This window comes from Myotis davidii, unplaced genomic scaffold, assembly GCF_000327345.1.
Source record: "Myotis davidii unplaced genomic scaffold, ASM32734v1 scaffold24, whole genome shotgun sequence".
NCBI lineage: Eukaryota > Metazoa > Chordata > Mammalia > Chiroptera > Vespertilionidae > Myotis > Myotis davidii.
In genome coordinates this window covers 5,976,237-5,996,199 of record NW_006298312.1, presented here as the reverse complement: position 1 = coordinate 5,996,199, position 19,963 = coordinate 5,976,237, and the positions used below count along the sequence as shown (strand labels likewise).

The 19,963-nt window shown below is 37.7% G+C and overlaps 1 protein-coding gene across 3 annotated transcripts in view; it reads left to right on the top strand.

Annotated features, from left to right (window-relative positions):
- The window catches only part of NRIP1 (nuclear receptor interacting protein 1), a 121,482-nt gene that overhangs the window by 88,930 nt on the left and 12,589 nt on the right, over positions 1 to 19,963 (top strand). For 2 of the 3 annotated variants that reach the window (XM_006773941.2, XM_015570601.1), the window contains one exon: positions 6,652 to 13,866. The exons of the other annotated variant lie outside the window; for it this stretch is intronic. In XM_006773941.2, the coding sequence (XP_006774004.1) occupies positions 6,996 to 10,457 (3,462 nt within the window). In that variant the 5' untranslated portion in view covers positions 6,652 to 6,995 and the 3' untranslated portion in view covers positions 10,458 to 13,866. Of the gene's footprint in view, positions 1 to 6,651; positions 13,867 to 19,963 lie in introns of those variants that run through there. 3 annotated transcript variants of the gene reach the window in all.

Genomic DNA, 19,963 nt, shown 5'->3' with positions numbered 1-19,963 from the left:
CATAGAGAACACCAATAATTCTCTTAATTATTTCTCTGGATTTGTATTGCTTAAATAAAAAGATCAATAATTAGGACCTTGTACTATGATACGTTTCTTTTAATCCTTAAAAAAAATCTTAATTTTTCCCCTTTGTATCAATAATACCCACTAAATAATCCATAGTGAAATTTATTTATTTTAATATATTTTTATTGACTTCAGAGAGGAAGAGAGATGGAGAGAGATAGAAACATCAATAATGAGAGCAATCATTGATCGGCTGCCTCCTGCACATCCCCCAGGTTGAGCCTGCAACCTGGGCATATGCCCTGACCGGGAATTGAATTGGTGACCTCTTGGTTCCTGGGTCTATGCTCAGCTGCTGAGCCACACCCAGCTGGGCCATAGTGGAATTTAGATAATATTTGTACAGTAGTAATTATTCTTGAATACCACAAGTAAGTAGCCTTTCAATTACTTCTTATTTTGAGGAATCAAAATAATTATTAAAGCAGCACTGCAGAAATACCTTGAAATTCAATACTCACGTAGGTATTATTTGGTAATGAAGAAGTTGGAGTAGATTTCATGGAAGCAATCACAAAACATGAGGTATTCATTAGACATAATTTAAATAGCATACAAAGTCTCTTCATAGAATGTGTTTTAATGGAGAATTTGCTTATAAATAAGATACTGAATCCTTTCCTTAAAAATAGCTGGAGAGAGATCTTTCTCATTATTTATCTCTCAATCAAAAGTAGTCTAACATATAAATATCCTATTAAATGTATCCTTCATTTACCCAAGTAAAATCTTATTACTTGGACTTTACCATTTTAAAAGTGTTTAGAAATTCAGCAAACTTTACCTTTGCTGAATAAACCTTTTCCTGAGAAGTCCAAAATACATTGCAAAGGAATCACTATAACACTTGGGAACTGTTCACATGTGAATTTATTTACAACTGTCTTTTATTAATTAAAACACTAAAAAAAAGTTCCAACTACAACATAATTTCATATTTTTAAGTATTTTTTAAAAAGAAAATGTAGCTTTTAAAAAACTACACTATGAATTCAAGCATTTTGCTCGTTATTTCATTAAGCTAGTATTTGTGTTGAAACTTGGATCTTTCCCAAAATTCATCAAGTGTATGTATAGCTAAGATTCTATGGAATTATTTTATGGTTTAATTTGATTTTATCATTTTAAAAATAATTCTGCCTTAGCCCTGATTGGTGTGGCAAAGTTGGTTGGGCATCATCCCATGTACCAAGAGGTTGCTGGTTTGATTCCTGGTCAGGGCACATGCCAGGGTTTTGGGTTTGATCCCCAGTAGAGGGGTGTTTAGGAGGCAGCCAATCAATGTTTCTCATTGATGTTTCTCTCTCTGCCCCGCTACCTTCCTCTCTCTCCAAAATCAATAAAAACATATTCTTTATTATGATAATAACTAGAGGCCTGGTACATGAAATTCATGAACGGGGGGGAGGAGGGGAGCTCACCCCTGTCTGCACCCTCTCTAATCCGGGACCCCTCAGGGAATGTCCGACTGCTGGTTTAAACAAACAGAAATGATGATCATATTGGGAAACTGAGGGCAGTGCCCCAGGAAGAATCCCACAGGGATTGGGCCTAAACCAGCGTTTGGACATCCCCCTTGCAATCCCGGACCGCTGCCTCCTAACTGCTCACCTGTCTGCCTGCCTGATCGCCCCTAACCCCTCTGCCTGCTTGCCTGATTGCCCCTAACTGCCTTTGCCTGCCTGCCCGATGCCCTAACTGCTCCCCTGCTGGCCTCATCACTCCTATCCACCTTTGCCTCGGCCCCGCCACCTTTGCTTTGTCTGGAGGAACATCCGGTCTTTCCGGTCTAATTAGCATATTGCCCTTTTATTAGGATAGATTCTGCCTTACCATTACAGTAATTTTTTTTTCACTGCATGCTAGTGGACCAGTAAAATCTCAATTTTCTAAAATTTAAGAAGTATTTTTATGTTTATAAACAATTTTAAATTAATAAGGGTGGAAGATTAGTTTATAACTTTAACACTGTAAAGTAGTTGAACATGAATTTTATATTGTCATGAAACTTTATCAAATTAATCATGAAATGCATTAACCCTTGAAATATTATCTGGGTCCTGTGGACCCAGTTTTAGATTTTGAGGTTGTTTTATTTAAATATATTTTTAACTAGTAGGAAGGACTATATTACATGTCTTTTATTCTTTTTTAAAATTTTAATGAATGTTTTCTAATAGAAAAAATAGGGGTAAGGGGAGGGGGGAGAGAGAGAAAGAGAGAGATTGGTTGCCTTCTGTACACCCCCATCGAGGATTGACCCTTGAAACCTGGGTATGTGCCCTGACTGGAAATCAAACCTACAACCCTTCGGGGTAGGGAATGGTGCTTCAACTAACTGAGCTACACTGGCCAGGGCCATTTTGTCATTTTATCTTTGCAATTAATTCATGAAAACTATTTCCAGCTGTGCCAAATAAAGATTAAAATAATAAGTCAGCAGGACAATGTGGAAGCATACCCAGGTTTCAAACTAATAAAATTATTGTTCAAGTTAGGGACAAGACAGTGGATCCACTGACAAGCCAGTAAATCACATTATTTTGTAAATATTTTAGTTTTAAAATATATTGCTTATGCCCTGGCCAATGTGGTTCATTTGGTTAGAGCATCATCCCATACACCAAAAGGTGGCAGGTTCAATTCCAGGTATGTGCCGGTCAGGGCACATACCCAGGTTTCCAGTTTAATCCCCAGTTGGGGCGGGTTCAGAAGGCAGGCCCATCTATGTTTTCGATGTCTTATCCCTCTCCCCCTCCCTCACCCTCTCCCTCCCCCTCCTTCTTCCTCCCCCCTCTCCCTCACCTTCCCCCTTCCTCTCTCTAAAATTAATAAAATAAAATATATTGCTTGCAAATCTAAAGTAGCCCAATTCTTTTTATTTTATTTGATGTTAAATATGACATGTTACATTTTGTAAATTTAAAGCATGTAGCCTGTTATTTTTAAACATTTATGTATTGTAACATGATTGCCATTGAAGCAGTATTTATCACAATACATCATTGTAATATAATATTCTATATTCATTATACTGTGCAATAGATTTCTTCTTTTTTATTAACTTTATTGGGGAGACATGTATATAATAAAAGTCCAGTGACCGAATGGTGGAATGAACAGAATGACTGTGGTCCCTTTCCCCGGCCAAGTCCCACCCCCAAGTGGCCCCCAACACCCCAAGTCACTGCCTGGCTCCCTGGTGCATGTACATTTAGTGAAAGCACAAGAAAATGATGATCAGTCCCTTCTGTCCCCAACCAGAGTCTCCAAAGGGCTCTGCTAATACCGCAGCCAAGGTGTGGAATTCTCCCTCCACGTCCTGCAGCCCCAGGAGACCTTCCAAGTTAGCCAAAAAGGCGACCTCAGCATTAATGGGATAGTGGCCCTTTGCTGAGGAATGTAGAGAGGCTGGATGGAGATTTTGTGAAATTGCAGTGCCTTGTAGATAAGGTGAGCTTTCAATCTCTCTTTAAAGGGGTGGCAAAGAGGACCCCCAGGCTGCCAGGAGCAATAGCAAAGGGCAGGCACATTCAAAAACAAAAAACTTTTAAACAGACATGAAGATCATATTGGGAAACTGAAGGCAGAGCCCTGGGAAGAACGCAAAAATTATTAAAGGGCCATCATCTATCTTGATATACATTTCAAACAACTTCAGCTCATGGCACATGAAATGCAAAACAGTTCTGTTGTGGGTTTTCTTTTGGCCATCCTTAAAGTATAATTAGATCCAGCTGGTGGAAAGCCATAGCTTCCAGCATTAGACCCCACGGCCGGCCCCGTCCAGTGGGGCGGGCTGCCAGACCCCACCAATGCACAAATTCGTGCACTGGGCCTCTAGTTGGTTAATAAGATAGGTTTCAAGTGTACATTTCTATGATACATGACCTGTATATTGCATTGTGTGCCCACCACCCGAAGTCAAGTCATCTTCCATCACCTTAAGCTTCTTTATTACTGATTACAAGTTTGTATCCTAATACTGTCAGCCTTATCCCCCTTTTCCTATTCCCTTAAAACCCCATAGTATTCTTAGTTTTATTACAGGTTGACTGTTTCAGATTCTACATGTAGGTCATACTATACAGTACTTAATCTATCTCTCACATAATCTCACCTAGCATAATGTTCTCAGGGTTTATCTGTGTTGTCATAGATAGATAGATAGGTAGATAGGTAGGTAGGTAGGTAGGTAGGTAGATAGATAGGTAGATAGATAGATGATAGATAGATAGATGTTATATACATTTATCTCATCTTTTTAATATGTTCACCTGTTGATAGGCATTTGGGTTGTTTCCGTATCTTGACTATTGTTAATGCTGCAATTAATACAGACATGCATATAGATTGGGTATAGAAGAAGCCAAATCCTTAAATGTGTGTTAACATTTAAATATTTTTAACTGAATATATTCAAGTAATGTTAAACACTTGGTGACATTCTGAAGTAATATGCTTATAAAACCAAGCAAGTGAAATGTTATTTTGGTGGTTAAAAATAGTGTAGTTGTCTTTTTACTAAAAGAAAATGAGTCCACCTAATTCTATCTTGAAATTAAGCAATTTTAACATTAAGAAGTATATGTATTAGGCATTAGTAATATTTTACATTCATAATACTATAATATCTGTAGGTTTCAATGAGCTGTATTTAAGTATTATACCTCCTTTTTTCCCTGAATTTCTCAATTAAAGTTTATACTATAGAAATGAAAAAGGTAAGACGTAGAAAAGATGTAAAAAGGATTTCTCCCACTTTGGTTGTTTAAGGGATAGAAAAAGAAGTTATCTAAAGAAATTTGGCTCACTTGGTTTCCTAGAGTTTTTAAATTGTAGGGTCTGCGTGAATTTAGGCCTTAAGAAGTCTCAGGCCGAAACCGGTTTGGCTCAGTGGATAGAGCGTCGGCTTGCGGACTGAAAGGTCCCAGGTTCGATTCCAGTCAAGGGCATGTACCTGGGTTGCGGGCACATCCCCAGTGGGAGATGTGCAGGAGGCAGCTGATCGATGTTTCTCTAACTCTCTATCTCTCTCCCTTCCTCTCTGTAAAAAATCAATAAAATATATTTTTAAAAAAAGAAGTCTCAGAATTCTACTTTCGTAGGCATTTCAGTTTCTGCTGGAATGGTGGTAGGTGTTGCTACTGAGTGGCAACTGAAGCAGTCTATCAGGAAATACAATCTTTGATTTATAGATTAAATCAAAGTTCTTACTAAAAAAACAGGTTTCTATGAGAAATTATTTTTCCTCTCTCTGCTGTATGTATTGGTGCTGTTTATAGAACTTCTCAAAGAGATTAATGCAAAATAATCACCTTGATTTAGATAGACTTTTCTGGAAGCAGTTACTCACCTTCCTTTCAAATCTATTCTAAATGTTTCTTTTCCACTTTTTTACATGTTGATGTGCTTAGCTTATTTTATACACATAGTTATATGTATATGTACTATAGCAACCATATTTTTTAAACTAAAAATTGGTACAAGAGTATCCTAACACATTTTTTAACTTTTTATTTTTTCACTTTAAAATATTTTTAAAAGATTTTAAAAGTCGATGGGATCAATGGTGATGAAAAAAAATAAATTTAAAAAAATGTAAAATAAAAGTTGACACATTAAAACATTGATAGATATGAATGAGCACATAAAGAATCTTTTTTTACTTTTTATATTTTTAAAATATTTTATTGATTTTTTTTTTTACAGAGAGGAAGGGAAAGAGATAGAGAGTTAGAAACATCGAAGAGAGAAACATCGATCAGCTGCCTCCTGCACATCTCCTACTGGGGATGTGCCCACAACCAAGGTACATGCCCTTGACCGGAATTGAACCTGGGACCTATCAGTACACAGGCCAATGCTCTATCCATTGAGCCAAACCGGTTTCAACAATTCTTTTCTGTTTTTAAAGTCATGGTAAAAATTAGGGATAAATAAGCTTGTTATTAATATTTAAATGTTTATGAATATGACTAAGACTGTCAATACTTTGCACAGGCCTACAAAATAATCTTATCCTTAGTGCATTCATTTCTTTGGAAACAGAAATTCTAAAAAAATTAGCTAATGGAATATCTGATGTTTGGAGGAGGATGCCAGAAGTGAATCTGTACTGTAGGCCTCACCCACATTAGACTCATCAGATGGGTCCATGCCATGTGCATCTCAGTCCCTCATTCTGCACTTCTGCCTGTTTTCCCTAAGCTCCCTGTAATATAAGGAACTAATTCTAGCTCCCTTACAGAGCTATATTGCTATAAAGTAGACTAAGCATTCACATTACTTGGCAGAAGTGTGCCTGTGAAAATTCAAAAACTTGGTGGGCTTTGGAAGATAGTTAAATAAGTATTTAATTGATTTGATCATTTTTATAATATTTAATTCATCGCACTTCCAACAGATTTCTAATATAATAGGAATGGCAATAACTACTAAAGAAGTGACTATAATATGTACTTATGTATACTATAGTATATATGTAAAGTACAAGTACTTTTTTTTTTTTTTTGCTTATAGGTATCAGTACAATTCCAATTCTTCACCTCCTTAACTATTTTCTGTGTTTATATTTTTTAGAACACTGATATTTGCATTTAATGAACAAAAGATGAAAAAGGAGACTCAAGATATTCATTAAGGATTATATCTGCTTGCTGCTGCAGACCTATGCATTAAGGAATTCTGCTTTTTCTTGCTTAGGAGTTCATCAGCTCTGTGTCAGACTTCATTGGAGTTTGTTTGCCTCTTATCTTGTCATTGCCAGAAGAAATCCTGTTCAGTATGTAACCGTACATCACTGTCTAATTGCTATGGAAGATGATAAACTGACACTCACTTATTAAAGCTATATCTCACTCACCCACAGAAAACCATTCTTTAAAGTGAACAGAAACCTAGCCCTTGTGACACTTCTATTGAACATGACTCATGGAGAAGAGCTTGTCTCCGATGTGCACCAGGATTCTGTTGTTTTAACTTACCTAGAAGGATTACTAATGCATCAGGCAGCAGAGGGATCAGGTACTGCCGTCGACAAAAAGTCTGCTGGGCATAATGAAGATCAGGACTTTAACATTTCTGGTCATGCATTTCCTACCTGTCAGAGTAATGGTCCAGTTCTCAATACACATACATATCAGGGATCTGGCATGCTGCATCTCAAAAAAGCCAGACTGTTGCAGTCTTCTGAGGACTGGAATGCAGCAAAGCGGAAGAGACTGTCTGATTCCATCGTGAATTTAAACGTAAAGAAGGAAGCTTTGCTGGCTGGCGTGGTTGACAGTGGGCCTAAAGGCAAACAGGATAGCACATTACTGGCCTCTTTGCTTCAGTCGTTCAGCTCTAGGCTGCAGACTGTTGCTCTGTCACAACAAATTAGGCAGAGCCTCAAGGAGCAAGGATATGCCCTCAGTCATGATTCTTTAAAAGTAGAGAAAGATTTAAGGTGCTATGGTGTTGCATCAAGTCACTTAAAAACTTTGTTGAAAAAGAGTAAAGCTAAGGATCAAAAGCCTGATACCAATCTTCCTGATGTAACTAAAAACCTCATCCGAGACAGGTTTGTAGAGTCACCTCATCGCGTTGGACAAAGTGGTACAAAGGTCATGAGTGAACCCTTGTCATGTGCTGCAAGATTACAGGCTGTTGCAAGCATGGTGGAAAAAAGGGCTAGTCCTGCCACTTCACCCAAACCTAGTGTTGCTTGTAGTCAGTTAGCATTACTCCTTTCAAGTGAAGCCCATTTACAGCAGTATTCTCGGGAACATGCTTTAAAAACACAAAGTGCAAATCAAGTGGCAAGTGAAAGACTTGCTGCTATGGCCAGATTACAAGAAAATGGCCAGAAAGATGTCAGCAGTTTCCATCTCTCAAAAGGAATGTCAAGCCATCTTAATGGTCAAGCAAGAACATCATCGAGCACACTAATGACTAGCAAAAGTACAACATTTCAAAATCCAATGGGTATCGTTCCTTCTTCCCTCAAAAATGCAGGCTATAAGAACTCACAGGAAAGAAACAACATAAAACAAGCTGCAAATAATAGTTTGCTTTTACATCTTCTTAAAAGCCAGACTGTAACCACACCTATGAATGGACACAATCATAGTGAGAGAGGAAGCGTTTTTGAGGATAGTAGTACACCTACAACTATTGATGAATACTCGGATAATAACCCTAGTTTTACAGATGATAGCAGTGGTGATGAAAGTTCATATTCCAACTGTGTTCCCATAGACTTGTCTTGCAAACACAGAGTTGAAAAACAAGAACCTGACCAACCTATTTCTCTGGATAACTTAACACAATCCTTGCTGAACACTTGGGATCCAAAAGTCCCCAGCGTAGATATTAAAGAAGATCAAGATACCTCAAAAAATTCTAAGCTAAATTCACACCAGAAAGTAACACTTCTTCAATTGCTACTCGGCCATAAGAATGAAGAAAATGTGGAAAGAAACAACAGCCCTCAGGAAATACAGAGTGATGTGACAAAATTCAATAAACAGATGTATGCGAGGACTTCTGTAATAGAAAGCCCCAGCACACATAGGACTACTCCTGTGAGCACTCCTCCATTACTTGCATCTACCAAAGCAGAGTCTCCCATCAATCTCTCCCAGCACTCTCTGGTTATCAAATGGAACTCCCCACCATACGCCTGCAGCACTCAGTCTGAAAAACCAACAAACACCACATCTAACCACTTGATGGATCTTACAAAGAGTCAGGAGTCGCAAGGAGAGAAACCAGTCCATGATGAAGGTACACAGAACTCTGCGACTTTCAGTGCCAGTAAACTGTTACAAAATTTAGCACAATGTGGAATGCAGTCTTCCACTTCAGGAGAGGAGCAGAGAGCCAGTAAACAGCTGAGTGTAAATACAGATAAACCCATAGCTATGATCGATAGACTAAGTAGCCCTCTGATCGCAAATAAAACAAATGCAGTTGAAGAAAGTAAAGTCTTCAATAGTCAGGCAACAGGTTCTGAACCAAGACTTTCTGGTTCTGAAATAGAAAATCTGCTTGAAAGGCGCACTGTTCTCCAGTTGCTCCTGGGAAACCCCAACAAAGGGAAGAGTGAAAAGAAAGAGAAAATTCCTTTGAGAGAGGAAAGTACTCAGGAACATACAGATAGAGCTTTAAGTGAACAAATATTGATGGTAAAAATAAAATCTGAGCCTTGTGATGACTTACATATTCATAATACAGATGTGCACTTGAGCCATGATGCTGAGTGTGCCCCATTCTTAGATATGGCTCCCCCCATTCAGAGAAGTGCAGCTGCCTTACCAGCTTCCGAGGACTTGAAATCGGAGCCACTTTCACCTCAGGATTTTTCTTTCTCAAAGAATGGTCTGCTAAGTCGACTGCTGAGACAAAATCAAGAGAGTTACCTGCCAGATGATCTGGACAACAGTCACAGACATAGTGAACTGACACTTCTAGAATCAAAGAATCTTTGCATGGTCCCTAAAAAAAGGAAGCTTTATACTGAGCCATTAGAAAATCCATTTAAAAAGATGAAAAATAGCATCCTCGATGCTGCAAGCAGTCACAGTGCCCCAGAGGTGCTGTACGGGTCCTTGATTAACCAGCAAGAGCTGAAATTTAGCAGAAATGATCTTGAATTTAAATATCCTGCCAGTCATGGTTTAGCCAGTGAAAGTGAACATAGGAGTTGGGCGAGAGAAAGCAAAAGCTTCAATGTTCTGAAACAGCTGCTTCTCTCAGAAAACTGCATGAGAGATTTGTCCCAGCACAGGAATAACTCTGTTGTTGAGAGTAAAAAGAAAGGACACAAAAATGTGACTAATAGCAAACCTGAATTCAGCATTTCTTCTTTAAATGGACTGATGTACAGTTCTTCTCAGCCCAGCAGTTCCATGGATAACAGGACATTTCCATACCCAGGAGTAGTAAAAACTCCCATGAGTCCTCCTTTTCCTGAACGCTTGGGCTGTGTGGGGTCTAGACCAGAATCTGGATTTTCGAATGGGTGTTCCATGACCAGTGACAAGGGACCCATTAAGTGGGTTATCACAGACATGGATAAGAATGAGTATGAAAAAGACTCTCCGAGACTGACCAAAACTAACCCAATACTGTATTACATGCTCCAGAAAGGAGGCAATTCTGTTACCAGTCGAGAAACACAGGACAAGGACATTTGGAGGGAGCCTTCATCTGCTGGAAATGTCTCACAGGTTACAATCAAAGAAGAGTTACTTCCTGCTGCAGAAACTGAAGCTTCTTTCTTAAATTTAAGAAGCCCTTATAATAGCCATATGAGAAACAATGCCTCTTGCCCACACAACGCAAATGGAGAAGTTTATGGACTTCTGGGAAACGTGCTAACGATAAAAAAAGAATCAGAATAAAATTTACCCTGCAATTTAGCTTTGGATCTTTTTAAAACTAGTTGAACTTGAGATCTGTATAAATAAGAGCATGATTTGAGAAAAGCATGGTATAATTGAAACTTTTTTCATTTTGAAGAGTATTGATTACTGGTAATGTTTAAATATGCACACTGCTTTTTGCTTTACGTTAGAGTTCATGAGGAAACTACTGAACTACTAGTTGTTTAACACTTCTGTATGCATCAGATAACTGTGAGTAGCCTATGAATGAAATCTTTATGATCACAGATAATAGGCATAAATTAAAATGTAAATTTCCATCCATGGTGGATAAATGCATTTTGTTGCCTTTAAGAGGGTACTCTATTTTGATTTCAGAAGTCAGCCTACATAACATTTTTTTAAATTGTTAAATAACTCTTTAAAAGGTAATTATTGAATAAAAATCTTAATGCTGATTTACTTTTCATTATCCAATTCAAAGATAAATTAGAAAAAAATGTGCTTACATTTTTCACTTTTGCTAAAAAAAACATTTATTTTTAACCCTTGGAAAGGGTTTTGTGGTTTCCAGTATGTCTCCCCCACCCCAGTCCTTTTCAATATATATTTCTTTAAACCTTGTACTAATTAGTAAAAATTGATTACAATTGATGGAAGTTTGATAGATCCTTAAAAAAAAAAGCAGATTTCCATTTTTATATTTTAACTACTGTATTACTATTCCTCCTTTTACATAATTAGGAAAGTTAACATTTATCTTCAGGTGGTTTCCTGAATAGCTGAATATTTAAGACGTTTTTAACAGAAGCAAAGTGGCTTTTCTTTGAACAGATTTCACCATGTCTAGTAAAAGTTACTTCTCACCATTACTATGGTACCTGTGAGTCTTATGACCGGGATTTCTTAAAGCTGCACTCAGAGCACCTGCATTAGAATCATTTCTGGAGTACTTGTTTTAAAATGCATATTCCTAGGTAGCACCTCAAATCCACAGAACAAGAATCTCTGCTAAGTGCACCTGGGAGTCTTCCATCTGCATCTGAACACATTTAAGAGGAAACCCCCTAGGTGTTTCTTCTATACATTAAAGTTTGAGAACCATTGTTTATATTATAACCTTTCTCATAACACAGGAGTGTAAAAAAAAAACAAAAACTCACTATTTGATGCCTGTATTTTCCCCAGTAGTCACACATCAATGAAATATTTGCAATATTGTAGTTCATATATTACTGTTATATCTTTGGAAATCAGGTTCAGAACACTTTTTATGACAAAAAAAATAATGGGTGGAGGGGACAACTTTCATACCTGGCTGAACATCTCAGGAAAATCTGTGATTATGTGTTCTAATGAGTAACATCTACTTAATTAGCCTTAGGGATGGAATAACAGGGCCACTTACCAAACTCAGGTGATTCTAGGATGGTTTAGAAACTTCTCCTGAATACATCCTTAACTTCTATTATAATCATTGTTCTAACAACAGTATTGACAAAGATGGAAACATTTATTTCAAACCAAGAAAGGCCCTAGACTCAGATCAACTAAATAGAAAAGTACAAAGGGCACATATACATGACAGAACAGAATTCTACACAGTCACTCCGTTGATCTATTTTAAAATAGTGGTTAAAAGTGAACATCGATACTGTCTCGGAAGAACTTAATACATTATTGGGCCACCTGGGGTTTTGATCTTGAAACAAGTCATGTTTTTAAGTTCACTTTTTACAATTCACAATACACTCAACCAAATTTTTTTTAAATTGTGAACCAGATTACCTAACTGATGAATCAAAAATTATTATCAACTATTAATAAGAAGGAAATCTATTTGAAGTTGTTCTACTTGAAGTTGTTTCTAAGACTTTTATATTAAATATGGGCGTTATTTCCTAATATGATCAAAACCCATAAATGATTTTTTTTTTCTCAGAATGATTTGTAAATAGTTACTGAGTATATTATAAATAATAATCAGGAGTGAATATTATGCTACATCCTAGAGAGAAGAAAGTCATAATGCTTATTCTGAAATGAAAATTCCACTGGCCAGTGCATATATTCTACTCCATCCCATATTTGCTCTGGCAATTGCATTGTCTACACTATATAAAGAAGCTTTTAAACAAGTCATTTTTTTCTGCCATTATGAAATATCTAGAATCTTGGAGGCATGCTAGAAAAAAAAAAATGGGCTTTTACAAAAGCGATAAACTTAGGTCAGGGAGAAGAATATCAAAGGCCAGCATTAAGCATTACTATTTTTGTATGTTTCTTTGGTTGGTTGGTTGGTTGTTGTTGTTAACAGTTGAAGGAATATGGATATGTAATACATAAACAAACATGACCACACAGAATGCTATATTGACTTACTGAAGAATGTCCCCAATTTGAGTTTAGGATAATTTTAAAGAAGAGCAGTGAAAAAGAGCATACATCCATAAATTCACTTTGTTTATGCAAATGTAGATACAAGGTACACAAATACACATATTCAAGAACTATTAAATATCTAGACAGTTTCTTCCTAATTGAAAGGTTACTACAGCTCTCATTGACATCAGTAAAGTAGTATTACCTGTTTATTCCCTGCTGCATCTTACAGAAGAGTAAACTGGTGAGAGTATATATTTTATATATATATATATAATATGTATATATATATATATATAGACTTGTTACAATGAAGATGTTAAAATCGGTTTTTAAAGATGATGTAAATAATAATTTCCTTAATGAAAAATACATATTTTGTATTGTTCTAATGCAACAGAAAAGCCTTTTAATCTCTTTGGTTTCTGTATATTCCATGTATAAGTGTAAATATAATCTGACAGGTTTAAAATTTGTGCATGTATGTATACAGTTGCAAGTCTGGATACATGTATAGAATAAACCTTTTATTTAAGTTGTGATTACCTGCTGCATGAAAAGTGCATGGGGGATCCTGTGCATCTCTGCATTTGGCAAAATGTCTTAAGTCAAATCAGATGTTCATCCCAACATGGCAGTATTCCATTTCTAGACATGAATTCTGTGGTTTCAGCTTCGTGAAAGAATGTGCTTTGGATCCAAGGGTCTTAAAACTTTTTAAAATCAAGTCAACCACTTTTCAACATAGAGTTCACACAACTACTTTCATGAATTTTTTAATCCCATTGGAAACCAATATTATGCCAGGAGTATTCCAGTATACTGGAATACAAGCACATCACCATTCATGGTGTGAATTCTGGGGTTTACACAACCAATTTTGATGCGATCTCATTATATAATTTGTCATTTTTATTAGAAACTTAATTTCTTCATGTGATGTCTTGAAACTGTACATACTGCAGTGTGAATTTTTTTTTGTTTTTTAATCTTTTAGTGTTTACTTCCTGCAGTGAATTTGAATAAATGAGGAAAAAATGCATTATTTCTGGTTTGAAATGACTTTATTTTGTGGGTTTTCTCTGAATTTTAGTTTTCCATAAACAAAAGAAAATCTGTGGTTGTGAAAATAGCAATAAGTCTTCAAGGATGGTTTGCCCTTCTCAGAAAAAATAAAGGCACAAAAGAAGAATGCAGCCTGCAAGTTAGTTTAGAGACAGGGCAATTGAAGTGCATAGCTCAAAAACACAATCAGCCTATTGTCTATGATACCTAACTTTAATTGTGTTATTGGCATGTAACTGGAATGATCACTGCAGAGTTTATTGGTTTATATGGTTAAAAAGCATAACAACTGTATCAAGTAATACAATATCTGAGGGATTTTTTTTTAAGAGAACCACCATTTAGTAATTCTTAACTCGGGTAGTGCTGATGACTATAAGAAATAAGGCGAGCCCCACAAATTCAGGGGTCCTGGTAGAAGACAAAATATACTCAGGAGCCAGGCAGCAAGGCAAACATCTTTACTTCTACACAGAAGGGTGCGCGCACATGGTCTGGAAGCCCAAGCACACCAAGCGGGCAGTCTGCTTGGCTTTATATTCCCTTACGCGGGTGACTGCTCCCTCACCCTTGACTAGAGCTCAGGCACCCAGTCTTTCTCGATTGGCTAGTTCAAAGGGAGGGGTTGGCCTTTGCTATTTCAAGATGGTGCTCCCAGGGGAGCTGCAAGTCATGTGGCCAACATGGCGACTGTCTAAACCAGTGATGGCAAATCTGACACGCGTGTCAGAGGTGACACACGAACTCATTTTTTTGGTTGATTTTTCTTTGTTAAATGGCATTTGAATATATAAAATATAAAAAATACAAGTCTTTGTTTTACTATGGTTGCAAATATAAAAAAATTTCTATATGTGGCCGGGCACCAGGGTTAAGTTAGGGTTTTAAAATGTTGACATGCTGAGCTCAAAAGGTTCGCCATCACTTGTCTAAACTGTTCTTTGATAGAAAAGATGATTTATTTATTCTCACATGACTTTAATATGGAGGGTCTTTAATAATCAGATCAGATTATGATCACCCATGCTGTGCAAAGTTGTATCTCAAGCTTGTTAGTGTAGAAATCTCAATATGTAGAAATAACTTTGAAAACTTTGTCCTACCACTGATATCACTAAACTGCGACCTGTTTAGTTACAGAAAATAGGCTTTAAATCAGCGGTTCTCAACCTGTGGGTCGCGACCCCTTTGGGGGTCAAACGACCTTTTCACAGGGGTCGCCTAAGACCATTGGAAAACATATACAATTACATATTGTTTTATTAATCACTGTGCTTTAATTATGTTCAATTTGTAACAATGAAATTGGGGGTCACCACAACATGAGGACCTCTATTAAAGGGTCGCGGCATTAGGAAGGTTGAGAACCACTGCTTTAAATGGTTGGTACAGTAATATTTACAACATTTTGAAGATGCCATCTTTATAGGTAATTTAAAGACCCCTACTCTGAAAAACAAAAATAGAATTAATGTTTTCTTCAGTTGGGTAGACTCTACCCGGTAGAGAATAATTAGAAATACAATTCAAATCCCATTACAGTTCTGAGGAAATGCTACTGCACTTACAATACCCTCTTTTTAAGTGTCTAAAAGTAAATATATAAACCTTTCCAACAATAACCCAGATTTTCAAATAGTGTGCTTCTACTCCCGCAGTAGAATCAAGAGGATTTTTTAGCCATTCTGGTCTTTTTATAGCATTTTTATTGACAAGAAGATTTAGACAAGCTTCTATTTTCCAGTCCTTGCTTTTACCAGACCTCATTGGAAGGTACTCTAAACTTTGAGAAAAGTTTACAATCCTTTTGGAATGTCCATTTTTTGCTGGTAAACATTCACCTCTGAGATCATCTCTGGAAAGAACATGACCAAGCATTGTATGGGTGTTACAGCCTGTGTTTTTTGACAGCTACACCAACAGCACAGTGTGGAGCCACAGTATAGGCAAGTTTTTCTGAGATTGTATTTTCCCTTAGCTAATTGATATGTAATGATAAGGAGAGAACAGTGAGATAATATTCTTATGATTAGAAAACTATCATTTTCTCCAAAGACTAGAAGGATTGCCTCTGGCAGCCATTGTAGCTAATATTTTCATAAGCAAGCTGTAAATCCTTACAAGACTTTTAGCACCCCACTAAGGGTGTGCCAACTAGCCTTGCTACATTTTGTGGTGTACCCTTTCACTTATGGCCTTGTTTGCATTTTTATACTTTCAGCTCATTCTCCCACCATCTAACACCTTACTGCCAAACATCAATCATTCCAGTGTTCAAACCTCCCCTTCACTGTTTCCTGAACACATCTACCTTCTTGGCATCGGTACCTTCAGTCCTGTAACATTGTCTGTCTAAAATACCTCCCTCCTTTGCTCTCTCTTCCTCGTAAACTTCTGTTTGCGTTTAATTTATGAGGAACTGAGCTGGTAGAAGTAATATCCTTTTGTGTTAGGCAGATCTGAGCAGGGCAAGGACTATGGCCAGGTACAGAAGGTCACCAGGGCAGAAAGCCCTGAGTGCCTAGCAAAAGACATCCTCCCCTACCATATTGCCTGTCATGCCGTTTGGACCCCCTGACCTTTCTTCCCTAGAGGTAATATCTAGGCCTCAGTTGTATCATCTCAACTCCAGGCCCAGAAAAGCAGCAAAACCAGACAAGCAATGCCATGTTGTCCTCAGGATCAGATGCATTGAATCATGACCCCCGCCCTGGCACTGACCAATCAGTGGAGATCTAGACTCTGAAAGGACACACCTGGACACACCAGAGCTGCTGAATATTCTATTGAGATCTCCCCTGGAGCCTCCCTAAAATCTCCACCCGTAAAACCCTCAGGAGGCTCCAGCTCTCGCTCCCCAGAGCATGCCAGGGTCTTTTCCTTCCTCCTCTCCCACCTCAGCTCCCCGGCAGTACCTTTATTTTCCTCACTTCTAAGTTCCTAGAGCCCTTCCTTTACCTCCATAACTTCTTTCCTAAGCCCATTTCTTCTAGGAATTACTTCTTCTACCTCTGTGTTTTCCAAATAAATGTTCTCTTACAGTTTGGGTCTTGGCTGTGAATTCTTTCCTAGTCAGAACCCAAGTACCGAGATTGCTTAACCCAGGTTTGGTCTGACCTCTGTGCTCTAACACCTAGTGCTGTTCTTGTCATTCCCAACACTTGTGTTTTGATACAAAATTAACATAATAAACATTTGTAACTATTGCATTTTTATCTAGAAAAAAAACATTTCTTGTTCCTAATCCCCAAGAGAAGAGTTAAGGTCTTGATTTAAGTTATGTGTCCAAAAGGAAGTGAAAAATCCAAATATAGAACAGATTCAGGAGGAGATTGGCCTGCAGTGGTGATGGGCTAGTTCTTTTCCCTAACCAAGTAGAACTGAAAACACAACTCATGATTTCTGCCCAACATAAGGCCCTGGGGAAGAAACATGGCAACCTCTGGCTTCAAGAGAGTCTTTCTCAGATAAAGGAGAGATTTTCATGTGAGTATATATGTAATTAGAGGGCCTTGGGGCATTTAGAGGAAGGATGAAGAAGTTTGAAGCACAGTGTCCCTACTTTTGCTAAGAAAGAGGGGACCCTAATCTGTTCTCTTCCTATAAGCTCCTTTCTAGCTTGAGCAAATCAAGAAGGCTACTAATCTTAACTATTTTAATAAAGGATAATCATACTCATACTTTCATTAAAGAAAAGGAGCTTGCTTCGAGTAAGACATTTAAAATAAGATTTTTCTCAGCATCTCCATCCTTACAAAGATGTTTGTAGAATTGTAGAACTGATGTATTAAGGGAGAGGTGATCACACTCAAGTTCTACTCCAGGACTCTCTTTGGCTCCAAATTGTAACTGATAGTGATGTGAAGAAGGTTTCCAGAAGCTAAGGTCTTTGAGTAAAGTGCAACTTGTAAGATACCCGTGGCATCCATGCTGCTAGGTGAATGGGAACATATAGTACTTACAGGCTCCTTTTGATCGTTAGCAAGTAAAATCTTAATCGGGAACACAGGCCAAAGCATCTTACCTATTAGGGTGCTACCTTCCTCCCTCCCAACCTCCCTCTCTCCTTCTCTCCATGTAATAGATTTAGGGCGATATAATTGACATACTGTATAATTCACCCATTTAAAGTGCATAGTAAATGATTTTTAATTATTGATAAAGTTACTATAAGCCAATTTAGGAACATTTTTCTGACTCCCAAAAACCTCTATTTCTTCTCACTGCCTTAGATAATCTCTAATCTAGTTTTTGTCTCTACATTTATACATTCTAGATGTTTCATATAAATGGAATCATATAATTGTGATCTTTTGTGAATGGCTTCTTTCACTTTTAGCTTAATGTTTTCAAGGTTCGTCTATGTTGTAGCATATAACAGTACTTCATTCTTTTGAGACAGATTAGTAAACCAGGACAAGTGGAATAGGGACACTGAGACAGATAGTTAAATGGCAAAGCAGCCCGTCTAGTTAGTCACAAAATCCTATCTTCCCTTACCAAGGACACTTAAAAGTAAGTGTGTGTGTGTGTGTGTGTGTGTGTGTGTGTGTGTGCGTGTGGCGGGGGGGATGGGGGGATGTGGGAACGTCTGCAATATATCAACAATAAATATATTTTTTTTAAATAGTAAATGGTTTATACTTATCACCTCTAACCAGAGGGTAAATTGCTTAAATCACCCTATCCAGGTTAATAAATAACAGAAATCTAATTAGTACTATTTTTGCTAACCACACCCAAGGATGAATGAAGTCAGGGGAATAAATCTCATTTTAGAGCATCAGTATAAAGCTGATGAATATTCTACTGAGATTCTCCCCTAAAACCTCCTCTAAAATTCCCACCTTTAGAAAACATAATAACCTTCAACACCAAGACCCAGCGCAGGCTCTCTCTGAAGCATGCCCAGCCCACACACATCTTCCCTCTCAGGAATGCATCTTTACCTTTCTTTTTTCCTTTTTCTAGATGGAGTGACTCCCCGTGCCAGCCAGTGGCAGACCTGGAGGCAGCTCCTGGGCCCCCAGTGCTAGGGCCCAGGTAGTCTGAGGGTCCATGCCCACAGCCAGTGGCTCCATGCCCTGGATGCTGCTCAGCCATGTGACAGGGCATCTTTACTTTTCTCTCTAAGGGTCCCCACAAGACTTGCAAGCAGGAAAGCAATGAACAGCAGCAACTTGTCCTGGGCTTACCCCCTGAACCTGTCTCCACGGTCCCCTTTGCTCTGACTTCTCAGTGAGCTAACAGCAGTCCTATTACATATTTTCTATATTATTTCTAGAGAGCCAAAGCAGTCCCACCTACCCTCTCCTGTTGCTTCTTCTATCCTAAGCACTTCCTTGTTTCACTGTCCCCACCTTTAGTAAACATACTCTCAATCACCTGGACTCGAATTATGAAATCTCCTGCAGGAAGTCAAAAACCCACATACTACCCTCCAGCCAAGGCAGACCCATTCTAAGCCTGGTCCCTTTCCAGTGACACTTTTACTGCTGAATAATTTCCCATTATATGTATATGTCATGTTTTACTTATCCATTTATCAGTTGATGAACATTGGATTGTTTTTATTTTTACCTCTTATGAATAATTGTGCTAAGAACTTTGTTGTAGTTACTCTTCAAAAGCAGGATAGACAACTAATGAAAATTTGGGTTGGTTATTGCCACATATGCACCATGAAGGTATAAAGTTAATTATAAATATGAGGGTTTATTTCTGGACACTCAATTCTGTTCCAATGATTTAAATGATTATTCTATGCCAGTACCACACCATCTTGATAACTGTAGCTTTGGAGTAATTTTTGAGATCAAGAAGTGTAAGGCCTTTTTCTTTTTTTCAAGATTATTTTTGCTATTTCTGTTCTGTAAATTTACTATGAATTTTAGAATAACATTGTCCATTTCTGCAAAGATGATAGCTCGGACTTTGCTAGGGATTGTGTTGAATCTATAGATCAATTTTGGGAGTATTGTCATTTTAAATTAAATCTTCCAACCTGTGAATATAGGGTGCCTTACCACATAGTTAGGTCTTCCATAATTTCTGTCAGCTCAGTCACATTTGGCAGT